This window comes from Microcaecilia unicolor, chromosome 3 (genome assembly GCF_901765095.1).
Source record: "Microcaecilia unicolor chromosome 3, aMicUni1.1, whole genome shotgun sequence".
Lineage (NCBI taxonomy): Eukaryota > Metazoa > Chordata > Amphibia > Gymnophiona > Siphonopidae > Microcaecilia > Microcaecilia unicolor.
Genome location: NC_044033.1, coordinates 232,611,726 through 232,638,967, shown reverse-complemented (window position 1 = coordinate 232,638,967; position 27,242 = coordinate 232,611,726). Strand labels below are relative to the sequence as shown.

General features: G+C 44.6%; 1 protein-coding gene across 1 annotated transcript in view; it reads right to left on the bottom strand.

Annotated features, from left to right (window-relative positions):
* Window positions 1-27,242, bottom strand: part of LOC115466370 (cytochrome P450 4F22-like) — a 159,043-nt gene that overhangs the window by 117,800 nt on the left and 14,001 nt on the right. Inside the window, 1 exon segment of the mRNA XM_030197561.1 lies at window positions 13,389-13,611. Coding sequence (XP_030053421.1) covers window positions 13,389-13,610 — 222 coding nt within the window. The 5' untranslated portion in view covers window position 13,611.

Sequence of the window (27,242 nt, the reverse complement as noted above, 5' to 3'; positions counted from 1 at the left end):
CTCAACTTGTGGACAAATGGGCTGTAAAGATATATACTTATCATTTTGTTTCCTAATGTTAAATAATGCCGATTGCATATTCACTTTAAGTGGTGATATATTGGAAAATTTAAATAATTAAATAAAATAAAAAAAAGTACAATAAAGCGAAAGCTACATACCTGTAGAAGGTATTCTCTGAGGACAGCAGGCTGATTGTTCTCACTGATGGGTGATGTCCAGCGGCAGCCCAGGACCGGAAAATCTTCCCTAGCAACAAAAGTTTGCTAGTCTCCGCGCTTCCGTGCATACCACGCATGCGCGGCCGTCTTCCCGCCTGATCGCGAGCGTGCTCGTCAGTCCAGTACATAGCTAAAGTAAGGGAAGACACAACTCCGAAGGGGAGTTGGGCGGGATTGTGAGAACAATCAGCCTGCTGTCCTCGGAGAATACCTTCTACAGGTATGTAGCTTTCGCTTTCCTCCGAGGACAAGCAGGCTGCTTGTTCTCACTGATGGGGTATCCCTAGAACCCAGGCTCACTCAAAACAACAAAACATGGTCAATTGGGCCTTGCAATGGCGAGGACATAACTGAGATTGACCTAACATGAAACAACTAACAGAGAGTGCAGCCTGGAACAGAATAAAAATGGGCCTAGGGGGGAGGAATTGGATTCTAAACTCCAAACAGGTTCTGTAACACCGACTGCCCAAACCGACTGTCGCGTCGGGTGTCCCTGCTGAAGGCAGTAGTGAGATGTGAATGTGTGGAAAGAAGACACATCTCAGCCTTGCAAATCTCTTCAATAGTGGCTGACTTCAAGTGGGCCACTGACGCAGCCATGGCTCTAACATTATGAGCCGTGACATGACCCTCAAGAGTCAGCCCAGCCTGGGCGTAAGTGAAGGAAATGCAATCTGCTAGCCAATTAGATATGGTGCGTTTCCCTACAGCCACACCCCTCTTGTTGGGATCAAAAGAAAACAAATAATTGGGCTCGTCCGCTCCAGATAGAAGGCCAATGCTCTTTTGCAGTCCAATGTGTGCAGTTGACGCTCAGCAGGGCGGGTATGAGGCTTGGGAAAGAAAGTTGGCAAGACAAATTGACTGGTTCAGATGGAAATCCGACACCACCTTTGGCAAAAAATTTAGGGTGAGTGCGGAGGACTAGTCTGTTATGATGAAATTTGGTATAAGGAGCATGAGCTACTAGAGCTTGAAGCTCACTGACTTTGTGTGCTGAAGTTACTGCCACCAAGAAAATGACCTTCCAGGTCAAGTACTTCAGATGGCAGGAATCCAGTGGCTCAAGAGGAGGTTTCATCAGCTGGGTGAGACGACATTGAGATCCCATGACACAGTAGGAGGTTTGATGGGGGGCTTTGACAAAAGCAAACCTCTCATGAAGCGAACAACTAAAGGCTGTACAGAAATCGGCTTACCCTCTACACGGTAATGATAAGCACTGATAGAACTAAGATGAACCCTTACAGAGTTGGTCTTGAGACCAGACTCGGATAATGTAGAAGGTATTCAAGCAGGGTCTGTGTAGGACAAGAGCGAGGATCTAAGGCCTTGCTGTCACACCAGACGGTAAACCTCCTCCATAGAAAGAAGTAACTCTTCTTAGTGGAATCTTTCCTTGAAGCAAGCAAGACTCTGGAGACACCCTCCAAGAGACCCAAGGAGGCAAAGTCTACGCTCTCAACATCCAAGCCGTGAGAGCCAGGGACTGGAGGTTGGGATGCAGAAGTGCCCCCTCGTTCTGAGTGATGAGGGTTGGAAAACACTCCAATCTCCACGGTTCTTCGGAGGACAACTCCAGAAGAAGAGGGAACAAGATCTGACGCAGCCAGAAGGGAGCAATCGGAATCATGGTTCTGCGGTCTTGCCTGAGTTTTAGCAAAGTCTTCCCCACCAAAGGTATGGGAGGATACGCGTACAGGAGGCCTTCCCCCCAATGTAGGAGAAAGGCATCCGACGCTAGTCTGCCGTGGGCCTGAAGTCTGGAACAGAACTGAGGGACCTTGTGATTGATCTGAGTGGCAAAAGATCGATCAAGGGGGTGCCCCACGCTTGAAAGATCTTGCATACGACTCTCGAGTTGAGAGACCACTCGTGAGGTTGCATGATCCTGCTCAATCTGTCGGCCAGACTGTTGTTTACCGCCTGCCAGATAGGTGGCTTGAAGAAACATGCCGTTCCGGCGAGCCCAAAGCCACATCCTGACGGCCTCCTGACACAGAGGGCGAGATCCGGTGCCCCCCCTGCTTGTTGATATAATACATGGCAACCTGATTGTCTGTCTGAATTTGAATAACTTGATTGGACAACCGATTCTTGAAAGCCTTTAGGGCGTTTCAGACCGCTCGTAACTCCAGGAGGTTGATCTGCAAACCTGTTTCCTGGGGGGACCAACTCCCTTGAGTGTGAAGCCCATCGACATGAGCTCCCCAACCCAGGAGAGATGCATCCGTCGTCAGCACTTTTTGTGGCTGAGAAATTTGGAATGGACGTCCCAGGGTCAAATTGGATCGAATTGTCCACCGATGCAGGGATCTGAGAAAATCTGTGGACAGTAGGATAACATCTTCTAGATCCCCTGTGGCCTGAAACCACTGGGAAACTAGGGTCCATTGAGCTGATCTCATGTGAAGACGGGCCATGGGAGTCACATGAACTGTAGAGGCCATGTGGCCGAGCAATCTCAACATCTGCCGAGCTGTGATCTGCTGAGAGACCTGCACCCAAGAGACGAGAGCCAAAAGATTGTTGGTTCTCGGCTCGGGAAGGTAGGCACGAGCCATCTGAGAGTCCAGCAGAGCTCCTATGAATTCCAATCTTTGAAATGGCAGAAGGTGGGACTTTGGATAATTTATCACAAACCCCAGTAGCTCCAGGAGTTGAATAGTCGTCTGCATTGACTGTAAAGCTCCTGCCTCGGAGGTGTTCTTTACCAACCAATCGTCGAGATAAGGGAACACATGCACTCCCAGTCTGTGAAGAGACGCCGCTGCTACAGCCAGGCATTTCGTGAACACTCTGGGTGCAGAGGCGAGACCAAAGGGTAGCATGCAATACTGAAAGTGCCGTGTTCCCAGACGGAATCGCAGATACTGCCTGTGAGCTGGCAATATCGGGATGTGAGTGTAAGCATCCTTTAAGTCCAGAGAGCATAGCCAATCGTTTTCCTGAATCATGGGAAGAAGGGTGCCCAGGGAAAGCATCCTGAACTTTTCTTGGACCAGATATTTGCTCAGGGCCCTTAGGTCTAGGATGGGACGCATCCCCCCTGTTTTCTTTTCCACAAGGAAGTACCTGGAATAGAATCCCAGCCCTTCTTGCCCTGGGGGCACGGGCTCAACCGTATTGGAGCTGAGAAGGGCGGAGAGTTCCTCTGCAAGTACCTGCTTGTGGTGGAAGCTGAAAGATTGAGCTCCCGGTGGGCAATTTGGAGGTTTTGATATCAAATTGAGGGAGTATCCCAGCCGGACTATTTGAAGAACCCACCGATCGGAGGTTACAAGAGGCCACCTTTGGTGAAAAAACTTTAACCTCCCTCCGACCGGCAGATCGTCCGGCACAGATACTTTTATTTCGGCTATACTCTGCTGGAGCCAGTCAAAAGCCCGTCCCTTGCTTTTGCTGGAGAGCCGCAGGGGCCTGAGGAGGCGCACGCTGTTGACGTGAACGAGCGCGCTGGGACTTAGCCTGGGCAGGCTGTCGGGAAGGCGGATTGTAACTGCGCTTATTATAAGCGTAGGGAGCAGTCCTCCTACCCCTGAAAAAATGTCTACCAGCTGAGATAGATGCTGAAGGGGGAGTTTGTCATAAGTGGTATCCCGCTGGTGGAGCTGATCTACCACCTTTTCGACTTTCTCGCCAAAAATGTTATCCCCCGGCAAGCAGCATCCGTGACACGTTTTTGGACTCTACCGTCTAAGTCAGTGGCACGCAGCCATGAGAGTCTGCGCATCACTATACCTTGAGCGGCAGCCCTGGATGCAACATCAAAAGTATCGTAAGCACCCCTGGACAGGAATTTATGACACGCCTTCAGCTGCCTGGCCTGCTCCGACGGGAGCTTGTCAACCAAGTCCGCCAACTGCCTCACATTATTCCGCAAGTGGATGCTCGTGTAGAGCTGGTAAGACTGAATTTTGGACATGAGCATAGCAGAATGGTAGGCCTTCCTCCCAAAAGAATCCATAGTACTAGATTCACGCCCCGGGGGCGCCGAAGCATAATCCCTAGAACTCTTGGCCTTCTTAAGAGCCAAATCCACCACTCCAGAGTCATGAGGCAACTGAGTCTTCATCAACTCCAGATCCCCGTGGATTCGGTACTGGGACTCAATCTTTTTGGAAATGTGGGGATTAGTTAATGGATGCGTCCAGTTCTCCAACAACATCTCTTTGAGGATGTTATGCAGAGGAACAGTGGACGATTCCTTAGGAGGGGATAGATAGTCCAGGACCTCGAACATCTCAGTCCTGGGCTCATCCACAGTCTCCACCGGGAAGGGAATGGCCGTAGACATTTCCCGGACAAAAGATGAGAAGGAAAGACTCTCCGGGGAGAAAGTTTCCTCTGGGGTGAGGGAGTAGGATCAGAGGGCAAGCCACAAGACTCCTCCTCCGAGAAAGTACCTGTCATCCGCCTCTGCTTCCCACGAGCCCTCCTCTGCGGAATCGGACATAAGTTCATGAACTTCTGTCCGAAGCCTAGCCTGTCTTGACTCCAAGGATCGTTGTTCATCGTGATGTCATCAAGAGGAAGACTCCCGCGCCGGAGGCGATGAAGCTCCCCTCCATCGATGACGGCGGAGAATCTGCCTGGGTGGCACTCGTCCCCGGCACCGCAAGCGGTACCGGAGTCAGAGACCGCACCACGGGCGATGAGCCAACTGCTGCCTCCCTCGACGGCACCGGCGGCGCAAGCACCGACGGTACCAGAGATGAGCGTAACAGATCTCCCAGAATCTCTGGGAGAACGGCTTGGAGGCTCTCGTTAAGAGTGGCTGTAGAGAAAGGCAAAGGCACCGGTACAGGAGAAGATGTGAGAACCTGTCTGGAGTGTGGAGGCAGTACAGGGCTGTCCGGAGATTGAGCGCACCGACACCCTCCTGAATCGAGGGTGAGGCGGTCCCATCCGGCATCGGCACTTTTCGGGTGCCGAGTCTTTCGGCGCCCCGGAGCTCTCGGCACTGTGTCGGGACGGTGACCGGTGCCGATGCTTCTTAGCCTTCGCTCAGAAGCTCGGTACCCGCCTGGTGCTGAGGACGTCGAATCCAAACGACTCCTCGGGGCCAGGTCCAAAGAAGGACGGTCCCGGTGGGCCTGCACAGCAGGAGTCCTCGAGGCAGGTGGAGACCCACTCGATGGCTCACTACTACCAGCATGGGGTCTCTGGACAGCCATTAACTGTGCTCCGGAGAACGATGCACCCTCCGATGCCGACATCGATACCGGCGATGACCTCGGTACCGCTGGCTCCGTCGACGTCGAAGAACCGGACCGGGCTCTGAACAAGACGTTCCACTGAGCCAAACGCACCGCCTGAGTCCGCTTCTTCAATTGGAGACACTGAAGACAGGCGTCAGGTCGATGACTCTCACCTAAGCACCGGAGACACGAAGCGTGCCTGTCAGTAAGGGAGATGGTCCGGCGGCACCGCATGTACCTTTTGAAGCTGCTGGTAGGCTTCGAGGACATGGGCGGAAAAAATCGCGCCGGCGAGGTCGAACGCGATGGTGCCTGAGAAAAACACACCAAAAGAAAAAAAGGGACCCGCCCGGGGAAACTTAAGGGGAAAAAAAACTAAGAAAGTAAAGGAATTTCTTTTTATTTTTTTTTTTAAACAGAGAGAGAGAAAAAGAGGAGTCAAAGACTCACAGAGAAAATATTCACCGAAAGCGGGCGAAGAAACAATAAAACAGAGCAAGAGTCGATCCTGGGCAGAGAAGCGGCAAAGCAGCGTTCCCGAACTGCGGAAAAAAGAAGACTGACGAGCACGCTCGCGATCGGGCGGGAAGACGGCCGCACATGCGCGGTACGCACAGAAGCGCGAGACTAGCAAACTTTTGTTGCTAGAGAAGATTTTCCGGTCCTGGGCTGCCGCTGGACGTCACCCATCAGTGAGAACAAGAAGCTTGCTTGTCCTCGGAGAACATACAATATAGTTTAAACTAGGAACTCCATAATATGATAGGACAGTACAGACAGAACTTCCATACTGAAGATAATAACATAGACAATCATCATCAAACACAATTATCTAATGATTTGTATGTCCTTGTATAGTGGAAAGCATTTTTTCATTCCTGTGTGGTCTTCCTACTCCAAAAATGTTATATTTCTAAAGCTGTTTAGTAAAAGTAAGTTTTCAGAGCTTTACGGAAAAGGGGGTACGATTCTTCTAACCTAATTGATTTTGGAAGGGAATTCCACAATGCAGGAGATAAAAAGAAAAAGGCAGAAGCACAGGTAGATTCCCATCTAGCCTTTCAGGGTGGAGGGATCACTAATCTACTGTCTGTGAGTGAACTGAGTGTTCGCGGTAGTGTGTAAGGAATAGTTAAGGTTGCAAGGTAAGATGGGGTAGCTGAATGAAGTGCTTTAAATATCAAAATGAGAACCTTGAATTTTACTCTTAAGTCTATCAAGATCCAGTGAAGATGATGTAACAGAGACATGGCCCTATTGTATTTGAGGCTCAACAGATATTACTCTATTTGCTGTTTTTAGCCCTGGCTTGCAGGCTGCAATTGTGAAATAACCTAAAATAACTATAGCTACCACATTTCCTTTATCAACTGGGTACAAACATGTTTATGCATCAAGTGTGACACCTTAGGCAGTCATAGGATGGGAATTGAGAGGTGGGCATGCAACTGGTGGCTAGGGAAGAAATTTAAGATCTGGGAAAGAACAGCATACAGGATGTGAAAGAAAGCTGGCGTTCATGAATTTTTGTTGCTGATGGGGCCTATGTGTAACGGTCATGACCCAAGGCATGACTTATACAAACAGTTATTGATTCTAATATAGTGTTTTTAAAGAGATAGACAAAAAAGGGTATACTCCTTAGCCACAGAAGCCAGATGGTGGGTGAAGATAACATGACCTCGTGACCCAGGAGGCGTAACTGCTATTTTAGGAATTAGATATGAACTAATAATTGATAAAATAGAAGCGAGATGTATTAGAACAGGAAAGTAGATGAATAATTAGTAGGATGTGCTAAGATGGTAACTAGTTTCCAGGTTATTGTCTAATTTATGCTAAATCAATTGTATAAAAATGAGGGAAATCTATGCAGGGTGGGATTACTTTGTTCCCAGGGCAGTGAACTGGTTTGGAAACAAAGTGGTCTCTCTAATTATTTATTTTCTGTATTTCAGACTTGTAATGGCCTCTGCTTGAGCTACTGTTTACTTGTTTCCAGAATATACTTTTCTTTTCTTTCACTTCTAAGTATGTAAGTATTATTTGTTTTATTAGTGTAAGAAAATAAACTCTAAGAATGTGGGTATTCCAGCAATAATCAGTTGGGGTAAGCTCTAACGGGGTAATTAACTAATGTGTGATAATCATAAGCAGACCTCAACAGGTCCAATGAATTGGGACGGGGCCTTGAGATGGAGGTGCTGGGTGGAGAGCCAGACTAAATCCCTAGGGTGGAATTGAGGAGCTGGGTGCTGTTTCTTCTCCTTCTTAGTGGCCCGACCCATTACAAAGATTGGTAAGCAACTTAACTACAGCCTCAGAAGCAGGTGTTGTGGACCTCATAGAAACAGGTAGGGGTATCCTTGGATGCCACCTGAATATGATTTGGAAAGGAGAGGTCTAATCAAAACTGTAAAGTCTTACAAAGACTGCACCAGAACCTGGACATGAATTGGACCCCTTGATCAAAGAAGATGGTTTCTGGTAAGCTGTGAAACCAAAACATTTCATTAACGAAGTGCCGAGCTACTATGGGCGCCAATGGTAACCCAGGCAAAGGGACAAAGTGGGCCATCTTAGAGAACTGGTCCACAAATACCCAAAAGGTGGAAAACCCATGGCTATATGGGCCCATGGTGTGTCTGGTATGAGCAGGGGAGTAAGAAGGCCCCAGTATGTGACTGAGATGGCTTGTGGTGAGCACAGACAAGACAGGAAGTTGCATAGTCCTGTACATCCTTCCTTAATAGGGGCCACCAGTAAGCTCGGGATAGCTCCAACATCCCATGAACTCCAGGATGGTCGGTGAATTTAGAATCGTGGCCCTAATTCAATACCTCAACCCAGGGTCATTTAGGTACCACAGTCATGCTGGCGGCACTGGTACTGAGATGGCTGCAAGGATCTTGGCTGGGTCCATGATAGCCTGAAGATCAGAACTCTTATCTGTAGGCTCAAATGACTGGGAAAGTGAATCGGCTTGGATGCTCTTCTCAGCAGGACGAAAGACCACCCGAAAGTCAAATCGGGAAAAGAAAAGAGACCATCGAGCCTGATGGGGATTGAGTCTTCGGGCCTCCTGTAAATACAGGAGGTTATTGTGATCCGTGGTCAAGGTGAACGGATGCTTAGCTCCTTCCAGCAGAAGACGCCACTCATCTAACTTTATGGCTAACACCTCCCAATCTCCGATGGTATAGTTTTTCTCTGCCGAAGTTAATTTCAGGAAGAAAATAGCACAGGGCAATAACTTGCTTTTAGCATCCTCACTTTATTTAGGATCTTCACAAACACCAGTGGGCTCAAAAGTATCACTAGCTACTGGGTTAGGAGTTTGTGATCCTCCTAAAGACTCTAGGGAGCTAATTACTAAGGTGCGTAAAAAGTTGGACTTTTACTGCATCTTAAATTCCCACATTATTAATTTACATAGTAATGAGCTGTTTTGCTTGCATTTGTATGTTTATATCTCATTATTATGTATCAGCTGTACCTAATAGTAACATGTTATAGTAATATAATGCACAGGGGTATAACATACCTTGATAACTACCCCCCTCTACCAGTGTTACTTCTCAAACTAATGCTTGCCAGCAAAACCTAATTGAACTGGCACATTTAACAGATCGAAAACAAACAGAGCAGGGCTGCTTCAGGGGCTAAAAAATAAAATTACATTAAAAATAAATGTTAAAAATAGCAGATAACGTAATAAAAATGACATCATATTAAAATATATAACATCAAAATCCCCTGAAGCAGCCCTGCTGGGCGAAACACGGCCTGTGTCGGGCTATTGTACACGTATTCTAATTGGTTTTCATTAATAAAATATATTTTGTCTTTCAACGATCTGCTCTGTTTGTTTTCCATATTGGAGTTTGCAGACCGTCTGCCTGTGTGCTTTCTTGGACCCCCACATTTAACAGATCTCCATAATGGTTCCTCACTCTTCAATGACTGATCATCTGAGAGCTCAATAATGGCAAATCATATTGGAGCATCCATGAAACATTCTAAATGAGATCCCCTGTACCTGAATCTTCTAGCTTTCTTGCTCCCTCTGAGAGATCCCAGGCTATGATCAGATGGTCCAGAGCTCTTAAGCTAGACAAATGTCTGGTCATAGCTTCAGGTATGTCACCTGTCACAGCTTGCAAACTATCTCCCCATTGATGGCAACATGATGACACCACATAGGAACACAAACATCAACAGTTTGACTGGCTGATACCAATGCCTCCTATAGACCACACACATCAGATACACAGTAACGAACTCTGGGGAAGAAACATCAAAAGAGTTCTTAGCTAGTATAAGATTATTCTCTCCTCCTATGGTCAGCCAAGTTCTCATCTTGTTCAGTTGCCCCCTGAGGTGGTGATTGTGCCATCCTGTACATTTAAAACTAATCTGAGAAAATATTTCTTCACTCAACATGTAATTAAACTCTGGAATTTATTGCCAGAGAATATAAGTTAGCTTAGCAAGATTTAAAAAAGGTTTGGATAGCTTCCTAAAAGAAAAGTCCATAAGCCATTATTAAAACGGACTTGGGGAAATTCCACTGCTTATTTCTACGATAAGCAGCATAAAATGTATTGTACTGTTTTGAGATCTTGCCAAGTACTTGTGGCCTGAATTGGCTACTGTTGGGGACAGGATGCTGGGCTTGACAGACCTTCAGTCTGTCCCTGTATGGTAATACTTATGTCAGCCTCTCATGGAGCAGTCTGGGCTAGTACATAAGAACATCAGAGTAGCCATACTGGAATTGGCTGGGTAATTAAGAGCTGATGTTGTTCAACATTTTAATATACTATTTGTATGTTTGAAAGATCAATTGTGCTCAGTTGTAATGGGCATACTGTGCATGTATTTCCTATGTTTTCAATAACAATTTAATGTAAAAAAAAAAAAAGAGTACCCATACTGGGTCAGACCAATGATCCATCTAGCCCAGTATCCTGTTTTCCAAACAGTGGCCAAGCCAGGTCACAAGTACCTGGCAGAAACCCAAATGGTGGCAACACGCCATACTACAAATCCCAGGGCAAGCAGTTGCTTCCCATGTATGTCTCAATAGCAGACTATGGACCTTTCCTCCAAGAATTTGTCCAAACTTTTTTTTAAACCCAGATACGCTAACCGCCGTTACCACATCCTCCGGCAAAGAGTTCCAGAGCTTAACTATTCATTGAGTGAAAAAATATTTCCATGTTTTAAATGTATTTCCATGTAACTTCCTCGAGCATCCCCTAGTCTTTGTACTTTAGGAATGAGAAAAAAATCAATTTACTTCTACTCATACCACTCAGGATTTTGTGGGCCTCAATCATATCTCCCCTCATCCATCTTTCCCAAGTTGAAGAACCCTAACCTCTTAAGCCTTTCCTCATAAGAGAGGAGTTCCATCTCCTTTATCATTTTAGTCGCTCTACTTTGAACTTTTTCTAAATCCGCTATATCTTTTTTGAGATACAAAAACCAGAACTAAACGCAATACTCAAGCTGTGGACACACCATGGACCAATACAAAGGCATTATAGTATTTTCGGTCTTATTCATCATCCCTTTCCTAATAATTCCTAGCATCCTATTTGCTTCTTTGGCCACTGCCGCACCCTGAGCAGAAGATTTCAGCGTATTATCTACAACAACAACCAGATCTTTTCTTGAGCGCTGACCCCCAAGGTGGACCCTAGCATCAGGCAACTATGATTCAGATTATTCTTTCCAATGTGCATCACCTTGCATTTACCCACATTAAATTTCATCTGCCATTTGCATGCTCAGTCTTCCAATTTCCTAAGGTCTTCCTGCAATATTTCATATAGTCCGCATGTGTTTTAACAACCTTGAATAGTTTTGTATCATCTGCAGATTTGATGACCTCACTCGTCTCTCCAATTTCCATATCATTTATAAATATGTTAATAGTACTGGTCTCAGTAAAGATACCTGCGGCACTCCACTGTTCACCCTCCTCCATTGAGAGAAATTACCATTTAACCCTACCCTCTGTTTTCTGTCCAATAACCAATTACTAATCCACACCAGAACTTTGCTTCCTATCCCATGACTCTTTAATTTTCTCATGAGTCTCTCATGAGGAAGTTTATCAAAAGCTTTCTGAAAATCTAGATACACTACATCAACCGGCTCACCTTTAGCCACACGTTTATTCACACCTTCAAAAAAATGAAGCAAATTGGTGAGGCAAGACTTCCCTCGGCTGAACCTATGCTGACTCTGTCCCATTAAACCATGTTTGTCTACATGTTCTGTAATTTTATACTTCATAATAATTTCAACTATTTTGCCCAGCACCAACGTCAGGCTTACCGGTCTATAATTTCCCAAATCACCCCTAGAACCCTTTGAAAAAAATCAGTGTCACATTACTAACAGCTGCTATCTGTGTCATGTGGAATGTTTATTTTATTTGACTCAATTCCCTCTTTAACATATAGCGCAACCCCACCCTCCAATTTGATCCTCTCTATCGTTGTGATATCATTGCGAGTAAAGTATCCCATGGAGTGAGCAAAGCCTAATTTTTCACTGAATTCTCAGGTACCTTGCTCTCTACACTTGCTGGAACACTCTGGCCAGAGTGTAGCAAACATATGCTCTTCAAGTTCCTATATGACATTACTCAACTCCCAGTTACAGGAATGCTACAGATCTCAGGACATTAAGAGGCAATTATCCAGACAACAGCAGCTGGCACTATCCACTGCATTATACAAGTAGGGTCCTTAGAATGTAAGCCCTCCAGGTTCAGAGAAACACCTGTACCTAATATAATTTACCTTGAGCTACTACTAAAAAGATGTAAATTAAATTCAAATAAATAAATAAATTTGTTGCACACTTCTTTCAAGCTAGGAGATGGGAAGGGTGGATTGGTACAGTGTGACTTCTACATATTTTCTTAGATTTTGGGGGCTGGGAAAGGGGCCTCTCAGCCACTAAAATTTTGTTTTTTGTGTTTTAACTTCTGCATATGAGTGTTTTCTAGGTAACTTTTCAGCTTGTTGCCTTAATATTGACCCAATATATTTTTCTTATTTCTTTTTCACTTATCAACCACAAGAATCAAACTATACAGAAATAAGGGGTAATTCTCTATAGGTCATCTAAAGTTGCATTATAGACTACTAGTGTAAGTTCGAACCAACATGCCTAACGTTAACTCAGTGGCTGCTGTAAATGCTCACGCCTAACTGCTGTCGAGTGCATAACTGATAGCACTTCTACATGCAAGTTATAGAATGCTAGGCATGCCCATGACGCACCCTTAACCCCCTCAAGTCCATGCCCCACTTTCAGTTGAGCACTATGGATTTTGTGCACTCAATATGTATAATACCAACTAAAGACAGTTATGTGCATAATTGCAAATTAGTACTAATTAAAACTAATTATAACCAATTATTGGCTGTTAAAGCCAATTACCAGCTAATTTAACAATTAACGTACTCAAGTGGAGCTGATATTTGAAGAGTTTATCTACCTAACTTGGCATTATTTGAACAAAACACAACCCAAGATCTGAATGTTCCTCTTTCCCCTTCCCCCACTCACTCAATACATTTTGTCTGCCTTGGAGGCATTCCTAGGGTGTGGCAATAAATAGAACTTGTTTTAATTTCTTTTTTATCACCTTTAAAAGTGGACTAACATGGCTACTATAGCATTTTATCCTAGGGTGTGGCAAATTTTACAACTCATTGCCAACATTAAAGACAGTTCACACAAAAGGCTGTCCTAAAGTTATCTAGATGACTTAAATATTTTCAGCGACTTATGTATCCAAATAAGTCCTGCTAAATGAATAATGTTATCTAAATTTACCACTGACTGGCTTGCCCTCAATGTGTTTATATTATGGCTTAGTATATTTATACATGTATACATATTCTAGACATTACTCAGAAGAAATCAAGGCTCATACCATTCCCAGGTGTCCCAGCAGCCAGCTTCGGCGTGGGGGCTCAGGAAAGCAACGCAGACGCTTGATGTTGGTAGCATAGTGATGCATGAAGACAAGTACCCGTTGAACAGTGCGAAAGAGCAGGAGGAGCACCATGAGAAGGAGCACAGAGATGATGTATACTCGGAATGGAGTCCGACCTAGGTGCAAAAAATCCAGCATCCGATCCACAAATGAAAACATCCTGCAGGAAGGAAACCAGAAAGAGGTAAAGGCAGGGGAGACTCCAGAAATGCAACACCCTGCTTCATATTACCATGGGGAGCTCGGCACTGTGAGGCCCTGCTGCGTGATTCTTTGGGAAATGCTGCACTTTGAGACGTTGTTACAGGTGCAAAATTATATTAAGGGTTAAAATATTTTATTTACAGAATAAAATATAGAAACTGAACAGCTTGAAAAAAAGCTAGCATGTCAAGGTCAGTGTTTGTGAAGAAGTAATTATTACAAAGATGAGAATGAACTGTGAAAAGAGGCCACACAGACAGTTAGGCTCTAAACTAGGAGTCTACAATGTAAAATCTACTGCATGCCAATTTTTTCAAGAATTGTTTACAATGAATGAACTCATTGAGCATGTGGAAGACCAAGAAAACCGGGTCAGAAGGAACAACATGTGCCTGGTGGAGCTCCTGGAGGAGGTCGGAAAGTCAGAACTGTGTTCTCTGTTTTGACTCCTGGCTCCTGGACCATCTAGTAGTGTCAAATCCCTGAGCAGCCATGTGTGTAAGAAAGCCCACCAAGTTTGCCCTACCCGGGATAGATCTCAGCGCCCACGACCTATTATTGTGAACTGAGTGTATAAAGAACGGGTCATAAAAGCCTACAGGAAGAAAGGCTTGCTGGAATACCAAGGGCATAAACTACTTTTATTCAATGATTACTCTGCACAGGTAGTGCAGAGAGACAAAAAAAATGGCGCCAGTGTGCGTGGAACTACATAATCAACGGGTGATTTTTCAGCTCCTGGACCATGCTAAGCTGAGGGTGCGACATGATGGAAAAGTGATCACCTTTACCTCAGGGGCTGAAGCACGGGCCTTTGTGGATCATCTGACTCCTGTGTCCTGAGTGACTCTTGTTTCTGCTTGACATTATCGCCAAGTTTAGGGTTAAGCTTCTCAGATATCCTCATGCACTTTGTTCTTTTGTCTTTTATTTTTGTTACATTTGTACCCCGCGCTTTCCCACTCATGGCAGGCTCAATGCGGTAGGCAATGGAGTGTTAAGTGACTTGCCCAGAGTCACAAGGAGCTGCCTGTGTCGGGAATCGAACTCAGTTCCTCAGTTCCCCAGGACCAAAGTCCACCACCCTAACCACTAGGCGACTCCTCCACTCCCCAGAGGGGCCCCTTTCTAATTTGCATTTGGGGTCTGTACAATGCTCAATGTTTAACTGGGGAGGGGGAGGGGGGCGGCTTTGTTCTCTAGATTATTCTAGGTGCCAGGGTGGTCGTTCATAATTTCATGTTGCTTGGTCTGTGGTCCGTTCTGATACTAGGATGGGGAGGTGCGGGGCATCCAACTACGTCTGGGTGCATAGTCACCATAGAGTTTGAGGAGGGAGATGGGGAGGTTAAGGAGGAGAGGTTCTGTTCTAATTTCAGGGTTGAGACAGGCTGGGATTGTGTTCTGATATGGGGATTTTGGCACTATTGCATTTTAGTTCTATTTTTTTTTTCAGATTTAAGATCTTTATTAACAGATGCTTGCAGTTTGTTGACATTTGAAAAAAAAAATCATCAGGTGTACATTCCATACAAATTAAAAATGAGCTTCCCAAAAATCTCAGTTTGACCAGATATGAAACAATTTAAAAATTGGCAACCTTCGAAAGCTAATCAAGAAATGTATTAAGTTATGTCCAATAAAAAAGGTATCATCTTATTTTCTTTTCCATGTTTTATTTTGTTTGATTTCTATTGATAACCTGGCTTATCTTAAAATTGGTTCTATAACAAGCTGCCTACCAGAGGGATAAGTATTTGGCAGTCTCGCCAACAGGAATGGTAGGCAAAGGTGCAAAAAAGGAGAAAGAACAACTGCGCATGGCGGAGGGCAAGATGGCCGGAAAGTCCCTGCAGGGAGGACAGCCTTTCTCGGCGGAGCAACTACTTCAACTAACTACGGCGATCCTTTTCTAGAACACCCTGGCTAAAACATTAGGAAACTCGGTACGTGTATTCTCATGGAATGTGTGTGGAATCACTTCCCCTGTCAAGAGAACAAAAATACTATCAGCCCTATACCGCCACAAGGCGGATATAGCATGCCTTCAGGAGACTAGGCTCACAGTGAACGAACATAAAAAATTACAGCACCAATGGGTGGGGGAGGTCCATTGTTCCCCGGCGTCAGGACGTAGGGGAAGTGTGGCCATTCTGATACGGAAGTTGTTGGCTTGCCAGGCTCAGCTATTCTTTAACAATTCAGAAGGTAGATATTTAGGCCTTAAGTTAAATTTACAGGGAAGGGAGGTTCTGATAGTGACAGTATATGCGCCAGTGATATTTGACAAAACCTTTTATCCCCGGCTTCTCTCTTGTTGCCAGAGATATCCTAGTCTACCCATACTGATGGCTGGAGATATGAACCTTGTATTTGATCCTTGCATAGATAGATCTGGCCCCTCTCAGAGACGGTGGTCCCTGGGTCCCTCAGTGTTACAGTCATTTTGCTCCAATTTGAATCTGGTGGACCGGTGGAGGCTGTTGTACCCAGAGGACAAAGATTTTACCCATGTCTCAAGGGCGCATCAGACATCCTCACGCCTAGACTACATATTTACCTCGCAGCAAATGCTGCCACAGATAATTGCAGCCCAGATAGGCCCACAGGAGATCTGTGATCATGCACTGATATGGGTAGACCTGGAGGCCACATCTTACTTTCAGCAAACCCCGGGTTGGCATTTTCCGACGTATTTATTCTCCTCTAAAGATTTCACTAAATATCTACATACTAAATGGCAAGAGTTTGCTACCTCGAATACAAAACATAGGGATGACCCTTTACTTTTTTGGCCCACGGCTAAGGTGGTACTCCACGGGAACATTATAGCATATGTAAGTGCATGAAATCGTCAACTCGCACAGGGCATTGTGGCCCTGGAGCATAAAGTGAGGGCCATCAGGTGCTGTTGTGCTCAGGGCCCAACTGCCTCGCTGCTAGATTCACTTGTGGCAACTAAAGCAGCCTTAAATATCCTGTTGCATAAGCTAACGAGAACGTTAATATACAGAAAGTATAGCCTATATAAGCATGGGGAATGAGCCAGAAGGCTACTAGTACGAATAGTTAAAGGTACCAGAAAATCACATTTTATTCCAGCCCTACATAACCCTAAGGGTCATATTACCACCAAGCTGGAGGATATAGCAGAAATAATATACAAACACTTCGCCACTTTGTATGACTCAGAGACCTCGCCAATAGACTTGAATAAAGCCATACAGCAATATCTTCAGGCCTCAGGAATGCCTAGGCTTACTGCGGAGGCCTCACGGTCCATCAATCAACCATTGACAGCCAAGGAGTTACAAAAGGCTATAGGAGCTTTAAAACTATTCTCAGCCTCCGGGACAGATGGTTTTACAAGCGAATTTTATAAAATGATGCAATGGGCCCACTATTGGATTTTTATAACACCGTAGTGGAAGAAATAAAATTTCCTTTGCATGCCAATACTGCCCTAATTAGTCTTATACTGAAGCTGGAGTGGGATTCAGTCCTGCCTGGCTCCTACCGTCCGATTTTGTTGATAGACGTGGACGTCAAACTGTTGTCAAGGGTCTTGGCAGATCGGCTGGTGCCCCTATTGCCCAACTTGGTAGCAGGCAATCAGGTTGGTTTTGTGCGGGGGCGCCAGTCGGTGGTCAACGTCCACAGGCTGATACTGGCCATGTTGGAGAGCCGTGGAACAGAAACTCAATGTGTAGTGGTGAGCCTGGACGCAGAACATGCCTTTGATCGTGTGCTGTGGCCCTTCATGTTTGATACACTGCAGGGGGTGGGCCTCTGAGGTTGGTTTTTGCAGGCCATTCAAGCACTATACACGTGCCCTCGGGCAGCAATATTAGTAAATGGAATTAGGACAGCGGACTTTGCTATTGGTCGAGGAACTAGGCAGGGTTGTCCTTTGTTCCCGCTGTTGTTCCTCCTCTCGCTAGAACCATTTTTGTGTACGATTCAGGCAAGCAATAGCATACACGGAATACAAGTCCGGGGCCAGTGTATTAAAGCCTTAGCTTACGCAGATGATCTTCTGCTTATGCTGAGTGAGCCCCAAAATTCTCTCGTCTATCTACTTCAGCTGATGAAGGACTATGGCAAAATTTCGGGCTTTAAACTAAATCTGTCAAAATCCCTCGCTCTACCGTTGCCATTGAACATTCAACTCCAATGATGTGGGAGGAGAGCGATAGCAATGAATCCAGTAATACTCCAAGTACTTTTGCTTCAGGTTCTACCACGAGTGTTCTATTATCGTGCAGTGTGATTGACAATGGGACATTAACCTCGGGATAGCTATCATTACGTCTACAGTTTATCTATAAATGATAAATATTAATCTAAATACTGAAGCAAAAGTGACTTTCTTCTATCTAAACATGTTTTATGTTTGCCAGAGGGAACGATTATTGATGATCACAATAAGTCTTTCATTAACATTAAAAAAAGCTCATAAACAAACACATAGGTGATCATTCATCACAAAAACTATGATTAACTATGATTAGTAATTGAACTCTGAAATTCATTGCTAGAGAATGTAGTAAAAGAAGTTAGCTTAGCGGGGTTTAAAAAAGGTTTGGCCAGCTTCCTACTACTACTACTACTTATCATTTCTATAGCACTACTAGAAGTACGCAGCGCTGTACACTTGAACATGAAGAGACAGTCCCTGCTCGACAGAGCTTACAATCTAATTAGGACAGACAAACAGGACAAACAAGAGGTAAGGGAATATTAAGGTGAGGATGATAAAATAAGGGTTCTGAACAAGTGAATAAGGGTTAGGAGCTAAAAGCAGCATCAAAAAGGTGGGCTTTTAGCTTAGATTTGAAGACGGCCAGAGATGGAGCTTGACGTAACGGCTCAGGAAGTCTATTCCAGGCATATGGTGCAGCAAGATAAAAGGAACGGAGTCAGCGGTGGAGGAGAAGGGTGCAGATAAGAGAGATTTACCCAGTGAACGCAGTTCCTGGGGAGGAATGTAGGGAGAGATGAGAGTGGAGAGGTACTGAGGAGCTGCAGAGTGAATGCACTTGTAGGTCAATAAGAGGAGTTTGAACTGTATGCGGAAACGGATAGGAAGCCAGTAAAGTGAGTTGAGGAGAGGGCTATTATGAGCATAACGACCCTGGTGGAATATTAGTCGTGCAGCAGAATTTTGAACAAATTGAAGAGGAGAGAGATGGCTAAGTGGGAGACCTGTGAAAAGCAAGTTGCAATAGTCTAAGCGAGAGGTGATAAGAGCGTGGATGAGGGTTCTGGTAGTGTGCTCAGAAAGGAAAGGGCGAATTTTGCTGATATTATAGAGAAAGAAACGACAGGTTTTAGCAGTGTGTTGAATATGTGCAGAGAAGGAGAGGGGAGGAGTCGAAGATGACCCCAAGGTTACGAGCTGATGAGACAGGAAGGATGAGAATGTTATCCACAGAAATAGAGAATGGGGGAGGAGGAGAGGTTGGTCTAGGGGGAAAGACAAGAAGCTCAGTCTTGGTCATATTTAGTTTCAGATGGTGCTGAGACATCCAGACAGCAATGTCAGACAGGCAGGCTGATACTTTGGCCTGGGTTTCGGCTGAGATTTCTGGTGTGGAGAGGTAGATCTGGGAGTCATCAGCGTAAAGATGATACTGAAAACCATGGGATGAGATCAGAGTACCAAAAGAAAAGTCCATAAGCCATAAGCCATTATTAAAATGGACTTGGGGAAAATCCACTGCTTATTTCTAGAATAAGCAGCATAAAATGTATTGTACTGTTTTGAGATCTTGCCAGGTACTTGTAACCTGGATTGGCCACTATTGAAAACAGGATGATGGGCTTAATGGACCTTGGGTCTGTCCCAATATGGTAATACGTATGTACTTATGTCAATATCATGCTGAAAATTATTTCTTTCAGCTATTCCCATCTGAAGCAGTAATAATGCAAGTTAATTAACTTGCAATTATCATCATTTCCAGAAGCAGAATGGTGCACAAATTTTTGGTCAATGGTGTCCCCTTCCTCCCAAGACTATCTAGGATATCTGTGCTGGCAAACTGGTGATAACATTTGCATTTTCTTTTTGGCTCCTTATCTCTCCTGGCTGCTGCAGAAGAGACAAGGTAGTAGAACTGGGGAGGCCCTAGGGTTGAGGGAGGGAGGGATGCGGACAGTGACAGTAATGGTAGAAGCACTTTTCAGCTGCAGGAAGAGCAAATCAGGAAGCTGCTACAGCAGTGTGGGTAGTGGTAGAAAGCTGCCAGTAACTTAATGAAGGGGGGAGAAAGTAAAATAGAAAGAGGAAATAGAAACTGCCAAACACACCGTGAAGCACAAAATCTATATGCAGCTCCATAGACTCAAGCAGCCAAAATGAAAGAGCTTGTAAGTAAGGATGTCAAAGAAACTGTAGTGGATCAGATGGCCTTGTGCAAAATTAATAATAACCAGACAGAAGATAACATTAATAATGCCATGTATTAAACGTGATATAAAACTGAGCAACAAGCATGCATTGAGATGTCTATACACAAATGCAAGGAGTCTGAGACATAAGATAGGAGAGCTGGAATACACTGCACACAATGAAAAACTGGATATTATAGGCATCTCTGAGACCTGGTGGAAGGAAGATAACCAGTGGGACACAGTCATACTGGGCTACAAATTATATCGTACTGATAGGGTAGATAGGATTGGAGGAGGGGTAGCACTGTATATTAATGAGAACCTTGACTCGGATAGGCTGCAAATACTGCAGGATACAAAACCCCTATTGGAATCTTTGTGGATTGAAATTCCACGTGAAAAGGGAAAAAAATGGTGATAGGACTGTACTACCATCTGCCTGGCCAGGACGAGCAGACGGACGCAGCAATGTCAAAGAAAATTAGGGAAGCGAATAAAATGGGCAATGTAATAATAATGGGTGATTTCAATTATCCAGATATAGACTGGGTTAATGTAACATCGGTACAGCTAAGGAGATAAAATTTCTTGATGAAATCAAAGACAGTTTCATGGAACAGCAGGTTCAGGAGCCGACGAGAGAAGGAAAAATACTAGACGTAGTCATTAGTGGAGCTCATGATCTGGTGCGGGGGGTAACGGTGCGAGGGCTGCTGGATAACAGTGATCATAATATGATCAGTTTTGATATTGGATTTGAAGTAAGTGATCTTAGGAAATCAAATACGCTAGCGTTTAACTTTAGAAAAGAAGATTATGATAAAATGAGAAGAACGGTGAAAAAAAGACTGAAAGGAGCAGCTCACAGGGTAAAAAACTTGCATCAGGCGTGGAAGCTGTTCAAAAACACCATCCTAGAGGTACAGGACAAATATATTCCGCGCATTAGAAAAAGAGGAAAAACGTCAGCCGGCGTGGCTAAACAGTAAGGTAAAGGAAGCCATTAGAGCCAAAAAACAATCCTTCAGAAAATGAAGAAGAGAACCGACTGAAAACAATAAGATAAAACATAAGGAATGCCGAGCCAAATGCAAAGCTGAGATAAGGAGGGCGAAAAAGGACATTGAAAAAAAATTAGCGTTAGAAGCGAAAACACATAGTAAAAGTTTTTTTAGATACATCAAAAGCAGGAAGCCGGCTAAAGAATCGGTTGGGCCGCTGGACGACAGTGCTGTTAAAGGATCAGGGAAGACAAAGCCGTAGCAGAGAAGTTAAATGAATTCTTTACAGGAGCGCCTCAAGAGACTAGGAGATTGGGCGTCCAAATGACAGATGAAGTTCAATGTTGACAAGTGCAAAGTGATGCATGTGGGAAAGAGGAACCTGAATTACAGCTATGTCATGCAAGTTTCCAAGTTAGGAGTTACAGACCTAGAAAGGGATCTGGGAGTCATCGTGGATAAGACATTGAAAACTTCTGCTCAGTGTGCTGTGGCGGCTAAGAAGGCGCACAGAATGTTGAGTGTTATTAGGAAAGGGATGGAAAACAAACACGAGGATGTTATAATGCTGTTGTATCGCTCCATGGTGAGACCGCACCTCGAGTATTGTGTTCAGTTCTGGTCGCCGCACCTCAAAAAAGATAAAAAGGAATTGGAGAAGGTGCAGAGAAGGGCGACGAAAATGGTAAAAGGGATGGGAGGACTTCCCTATGAGGAATAAGACAGTTAGGGCTCTTCAGCTTGGAGAAGAGGCGGCTGAGGGGTGATATGATAGAAGTCTACAAGATAATGACTGGAATGGAGCGGACAGATGTGAAGCGTTTGTTTACACTTTCTAACAATAATAGAACCAGGGGACATAAGATGAAGCTATAATGTGGTAGATTTAAAACAAATAGGAGAAAGTTTTTCTTTACTCAGTGCGTAGTTAGACTCTGGAACTCGTTGCCGGAGAATGTAGTGACAGCAGTTGGCCTTGCTGAGTTTAAAAGGGGTTTGGACAGATTCCTGTTTTTGGGTTTTTGCCAGGTTCTTGAGGCCTGGATTGGCCACTGTTGGAGACAAGATGCTGGGCTTGATGGACCCTTGGTCTTTTCCCAGTATGGCGGTACTTGTGTACTTATGTGAGCAATCTGCCACAAGCAAGCCAAGGGAAGAAGTCTGGACTGGAAAAGCACTTAGCAATTGATCCACCTTCCTTCCTTTGTCCCAGCTGGCCTCCAGTGGCTGCAACCGCCACTGCTCCTCCTGTAACGGCTCTGAAGGGGACGAGGGTCAGGGAGGCCTGAACCAACCTGTTGCTTTGCTACTGCCTAGTGGTTGACTGTGCAGGGTGTAAGCGCATCCTGTCCTTGAGCAAGGCTCTAACTGCCAACTGAGTCGCCACTGAACCTGGCTCACCAAGTATCAATCACTTGCTTTCCCAATCAGCCAGGCCACACCTCCCTCCCACATAGTTGTAGTCCTGAGACTGAAGTGCTGTTGTCCCATCCTCCTCCCTCCTTGCTCATGACCTGATCTGAACTTTGCTTGAGGAGTGAGGATTAGAGCAGCCCGGAGTATCAACTGTGGTAAGGGGAGACACAAAAAAATAAATAGTGAGTAGTTGATTGTGTATTATTTTTCATATGTTATTTCTATGCTCATTATAAGTGGTGGTGGGGGGGTTGTTCTTTTTTTTTTTTTTTTTTTTGCTTAGATTGTGGCAGGTCCTCTTAGGGATGTTCTCATTTAAATCTTTCATTATTATTATTATGCAAACACACAACTTATCATTATGTTTAAAAAAAAAAAAAACATTTGAATTTTCCTTCCAGGGACCCTCAAAAGTGAAAACCTTTAAACTCTTCCATCTCAGATCCCCCTTTCCATGTATCCTGCTTCCCCATTTTCCATAAATCCAGTCCCACTCTGCCCATATTCAAATTGAATCTTTGGATTTTCTCAGCACAGCTCCTTTCTCCCTCTTCAGGTTTCCCTCCCTGTCTTCGCTCCACTTCTGGGAAGAGGGAGAGAGCGTATAATGAGGACTGGCTGGGAAAAGGAAGAGAGTATATGATGGGGATTGGCTTAGAGCTAATTTACTACTGCTTTAATTTAATACTTTGTAAAAGCTTTAACTTGTGTTGATTATTTATATTTTGAGAGGAGTTTTTTTTTATTGCTTTGTTGTCCCTATATGGATAGTCTTGATTGATTTAATTTTGTACCAGGATTTGGGATTTGATGAAAGGCCTGTACAAATAAAAAGTTGACTGAAAAAGCTGATTTATCATTTATATTTTTAAATATGTTATTTTACATTTCCTTCCACTCCCCATTTGCTGATGAACGTCCAGTGGAAAAGTTGGCAACACTGAGCACCAGCCGAACAGTCATAGCCACTAAAAAAAAGTTGGCGTGGCCAGCGCAGGGCCTTGAGTATCTGAGCATGCTCAAGACCTGCTGTTTCCTACTGCCACCGATATAAGAAGGCTCAAGGTCCCACACTGGCCATACTGACTCTGAATTTAAAAGCAGCAGCAAAAACAAGTAGAAAGAAGATCCAGTGGGAGAAGGGAAATGGGGAGAAGGAGATATTCTAGAAATAGGAAAGGACGGGAGTAAACTGGAGATGCTGATCATTTCTGGGGGCAGGGGTGAGCAAAGATGGGAAGGGGAGATGCTGGATACCTTGAGGAACAAAAGGTCTTCAGCTGCCATTGGAGGGGCATGGCTGAAGGTCTGCCTTGGGCATGTTATACCCTTAAACCCTATGGCTACATCGCTGGTTTCATTGTAGGCTCCAGTCTTTCTTTTAGACCTCAACTTTCTATGGTGGTTCAGTCTTCTTTTCTAGTGATAAAGCCTCAGCTGGCTCTGCGTAATCTAAACTTCTTCTTACTCTTGTGAGTTTGAAGCATAATATCTGTAATGATTTATAAACAACTTACCTTTGTCTTCTCTTAAATGACTTAAACTGGTCCAGAACACAGGCAAATTGAAGGATTAGGGTAATCTTGATTTTGTTTTGCTGTTGTTGGAGGCACAGCACTGCCTGCCAGTAGTACACGGCTGGATTCAGTAAATGGAATTCTAAATTCAGTGCCGAAAAACTTGTGCTGAACAGTATTCTATAATAGGTGTTCCAGGATCAGCACCCTCTAGAAAATTACGTAGCACCAGGATCCATGCCCAAGGATTTACACCAACTGAAACCTGGTATAAATCTTGGCGTGTGAGTTAGGCACTGATCCCCACTATTCAGCAACATTACACACATCTATAATGAACACCATAGCCTCTCTCATGGTCACGTCCCCCTTTGAGTTGCACGCTATAAGTACTGCGCATGGATATTTATAGAATAGCGCTTAGAAACATGTGGGCAAGCAGTCCGCTAGTCCCAGTAGAATGGAAGATGCAGAAGCAGACACGGTAAAAGATAAATGACAACCTTGATTGTAAAATGCGGAAAAAAGGGTGACCAACATGGCGGGGATTTGCCCTGCATGGCTGCTTCAGGGGCAATACAATACTAATGAACATAAAATACATAAATTAAAATATGCATAAAACCATATACATCATCAAATGGATAATTAATTAATTAGATAAAGTTACTTAATCAAATCAACAAATACATAATGACACAGTTATACAAGCAAGTATATATAAAACGTCTGGAAAGCCAATTGTAATTCTATTACATACCCTCAAGGAGCAATCCTGTCACTTTCCTCATTGTAGAAGACCTGGTGCAGGGTACTACCAACATCAAGGAAAACTGTGTCACTATGTATTTGTTGATTTGATTAAGTAATTTTATTTAATTATTTACTGGGTTATGCTAGTATTCTATGATGGAACCTAAGTGCCTAGGTACGACACACCACTGGGATAGCTAAATGGAGGTGTCCAGATACAGAATTGCCTCTACAGGGCTTGAATTTATAACAGTGTGTCTATATGGAATGTCAAAAAGGTGCTTATTTTATGTCTATTTTATATAAGGCATCCCAAACAATCCAATTCCTTTAAGCACAAAAATCACAGATGCACTGCTAATAGGCAAAATTATTCTGTTCCAATTTGTATTTATAATAGCAGCCTACTCCTACTATTAGGAACCACTGATGGAAAGGCTATTCTTCTCAGTCATATGGTATGAATGTTCTTCATAGTAGGTACCATACGCAATGTTCCTTGGCATGAATGCAACTGGTGTTTAGGCATATACTACTTCAAGTTATCACTCACAGAATTCAAGATAACATCCTAAAATTTATGTGTGCCTGAATTGGAAGCCAGTGTAGCGACCTATAAATTGAAGTAATTGAGATACGTTTTTTTTTTCATACTCCTTTTGCTGCAATATTTTGAACAATTTGTAGCCTATGCATGAGCCACTAAGTGAGGCCCACATATAGGCTATCATATAAATAGTCCCGCTGCAATATTACCAATGATTTCTGACCCAGAAATGGATGAAGCCTTGGTATTACACTTGACATAAAGAAGCATTCCTACTCTTCTGTGAAATACAGGATTCTAAAAATAGTTTAGTTCACTTTTATTTCTTATACCACAAACTATATAAAACTAGTAAAAGAGGCCCATTTCCAACAGAAATGGAACAGGCGCTAGCAAGGTTCCAGGGCCCCCTCCCTACCTCCCTCCCTCCCTCCCTCTCTCCTCCAAGTTCCAGCCCCCCTCCCCTCCGAGTTCCATGCCCCCTACCTGCTTCCCTCCCTCTCCTCAGAGTTCCAGGCACCCCTCCCCTTCGAGTTTGAGGACACCCTGCCCCCCTCTCCTTCGAGTTCCAGGACCCCATCTTCCCCTTCGAGTTCCAGGACCCCCTCCCTTCCCCTCTGAGTTCCATGCCCCCCCTCACGTTCGAGTCCCACACCCCTGCAACTCCCTCCCTCTCTCTCTCTCTCTGCCCTCCGAGTGGAAGTACGACCTGTCCTCCGGCAGCCCCTCGCCTTCCTAAGTGCTGGCTGTAATTTTTAAAATGTTGCCTCAGGGTCCGTCGCTTCAGACAGGCGAGCGGCGCTTCAGACTGCCTTCACATGTGTCTCAGCTCTGCCTCTGGTCCCGCCCTCATTTCCTGTTTCCGGAAGGGCGGGACCACAGGCAGAGCTGAGACACATGCGAAGGCAGTCTGAAGCGCCATTCGCCTGTCTGAAGCGCTGGACCCCGAGGTAAGATTTTTTTTTTAATTACAGCCGGCACTTAGGAAGGCGAGGAGCTGCCGGAGGACAGATCGTGCTTCCACTCGGAGGGCAGAGGGAGGGAGACACGGGGATGTGGAAGTTGGAGGAGAAGCCGGGCGTGGAACTCGGAGGGAGGGAGGGATGAAGGAGAGGTAGGGGGGCATGGAACTCGGAGGGGAGGGGGCTGGAACTCGGAGGAGAGGGGGGCCGATTCTGTACTCACCTCCGCTGGCTGGTGCTGGCTTCCCTTCCCATTGTTCCGCCCTCTGACGTCATCGCCAGGGCAGACCAATGGGAAGTTTGTTACGAACCCAGGCATCCAGACGGAGGTGCAAATTATTATATAGGATAATCTGAGTCCAACTGGACTTCTAAACTTTTTAATCAGCATAGAAATTCCTACACAACTTGATTTCTCATTAACAATGGGGCTATCCATATCATTGCTCCTAATTTAAACAATGTGTTTTCAGCATTTACAAACTAATTTGCTTCTAAACACAACCTGTTAGTAGGCATGGGTTTCCTTTCCAAATTCCCAGCCTCAGCCACAGCATGTCTAACATCAGCCCTGCTTTCAACCCCAGCCAATTTTATCTATCCAGCAGGCCAGCATGGTCAATTAAATCAAAAGCCAAGCTCAAATCCAAAAGGAGCAAAATCATTGATTCTCCTTTATGTATCCATCTCCTTTATCATCAGCCACTGAAACCAAAATAGTATCTGTACTGTAGCCTTCACAAAAGCCTGCTTGAAAAGGATCAGAACTCCCAGTCTCCTCCAAAAAGGCCAATAACTGTGTAGCTATTTTTCAGCAAACTATGCCAAATCGATAACATTGTGTCTATTCTAATGTGTGCCCTTCTCTTCCATTATCAGCTCCCGACTCCATGCTTTCCACTTTGCTTAACTGGGTGCCTGAACTAGACTTTCTATGTTAGTGCGTCACGCTGTCTCTCTCTGACCATGTTCAAATCCAGCCTAAAAACTTATGG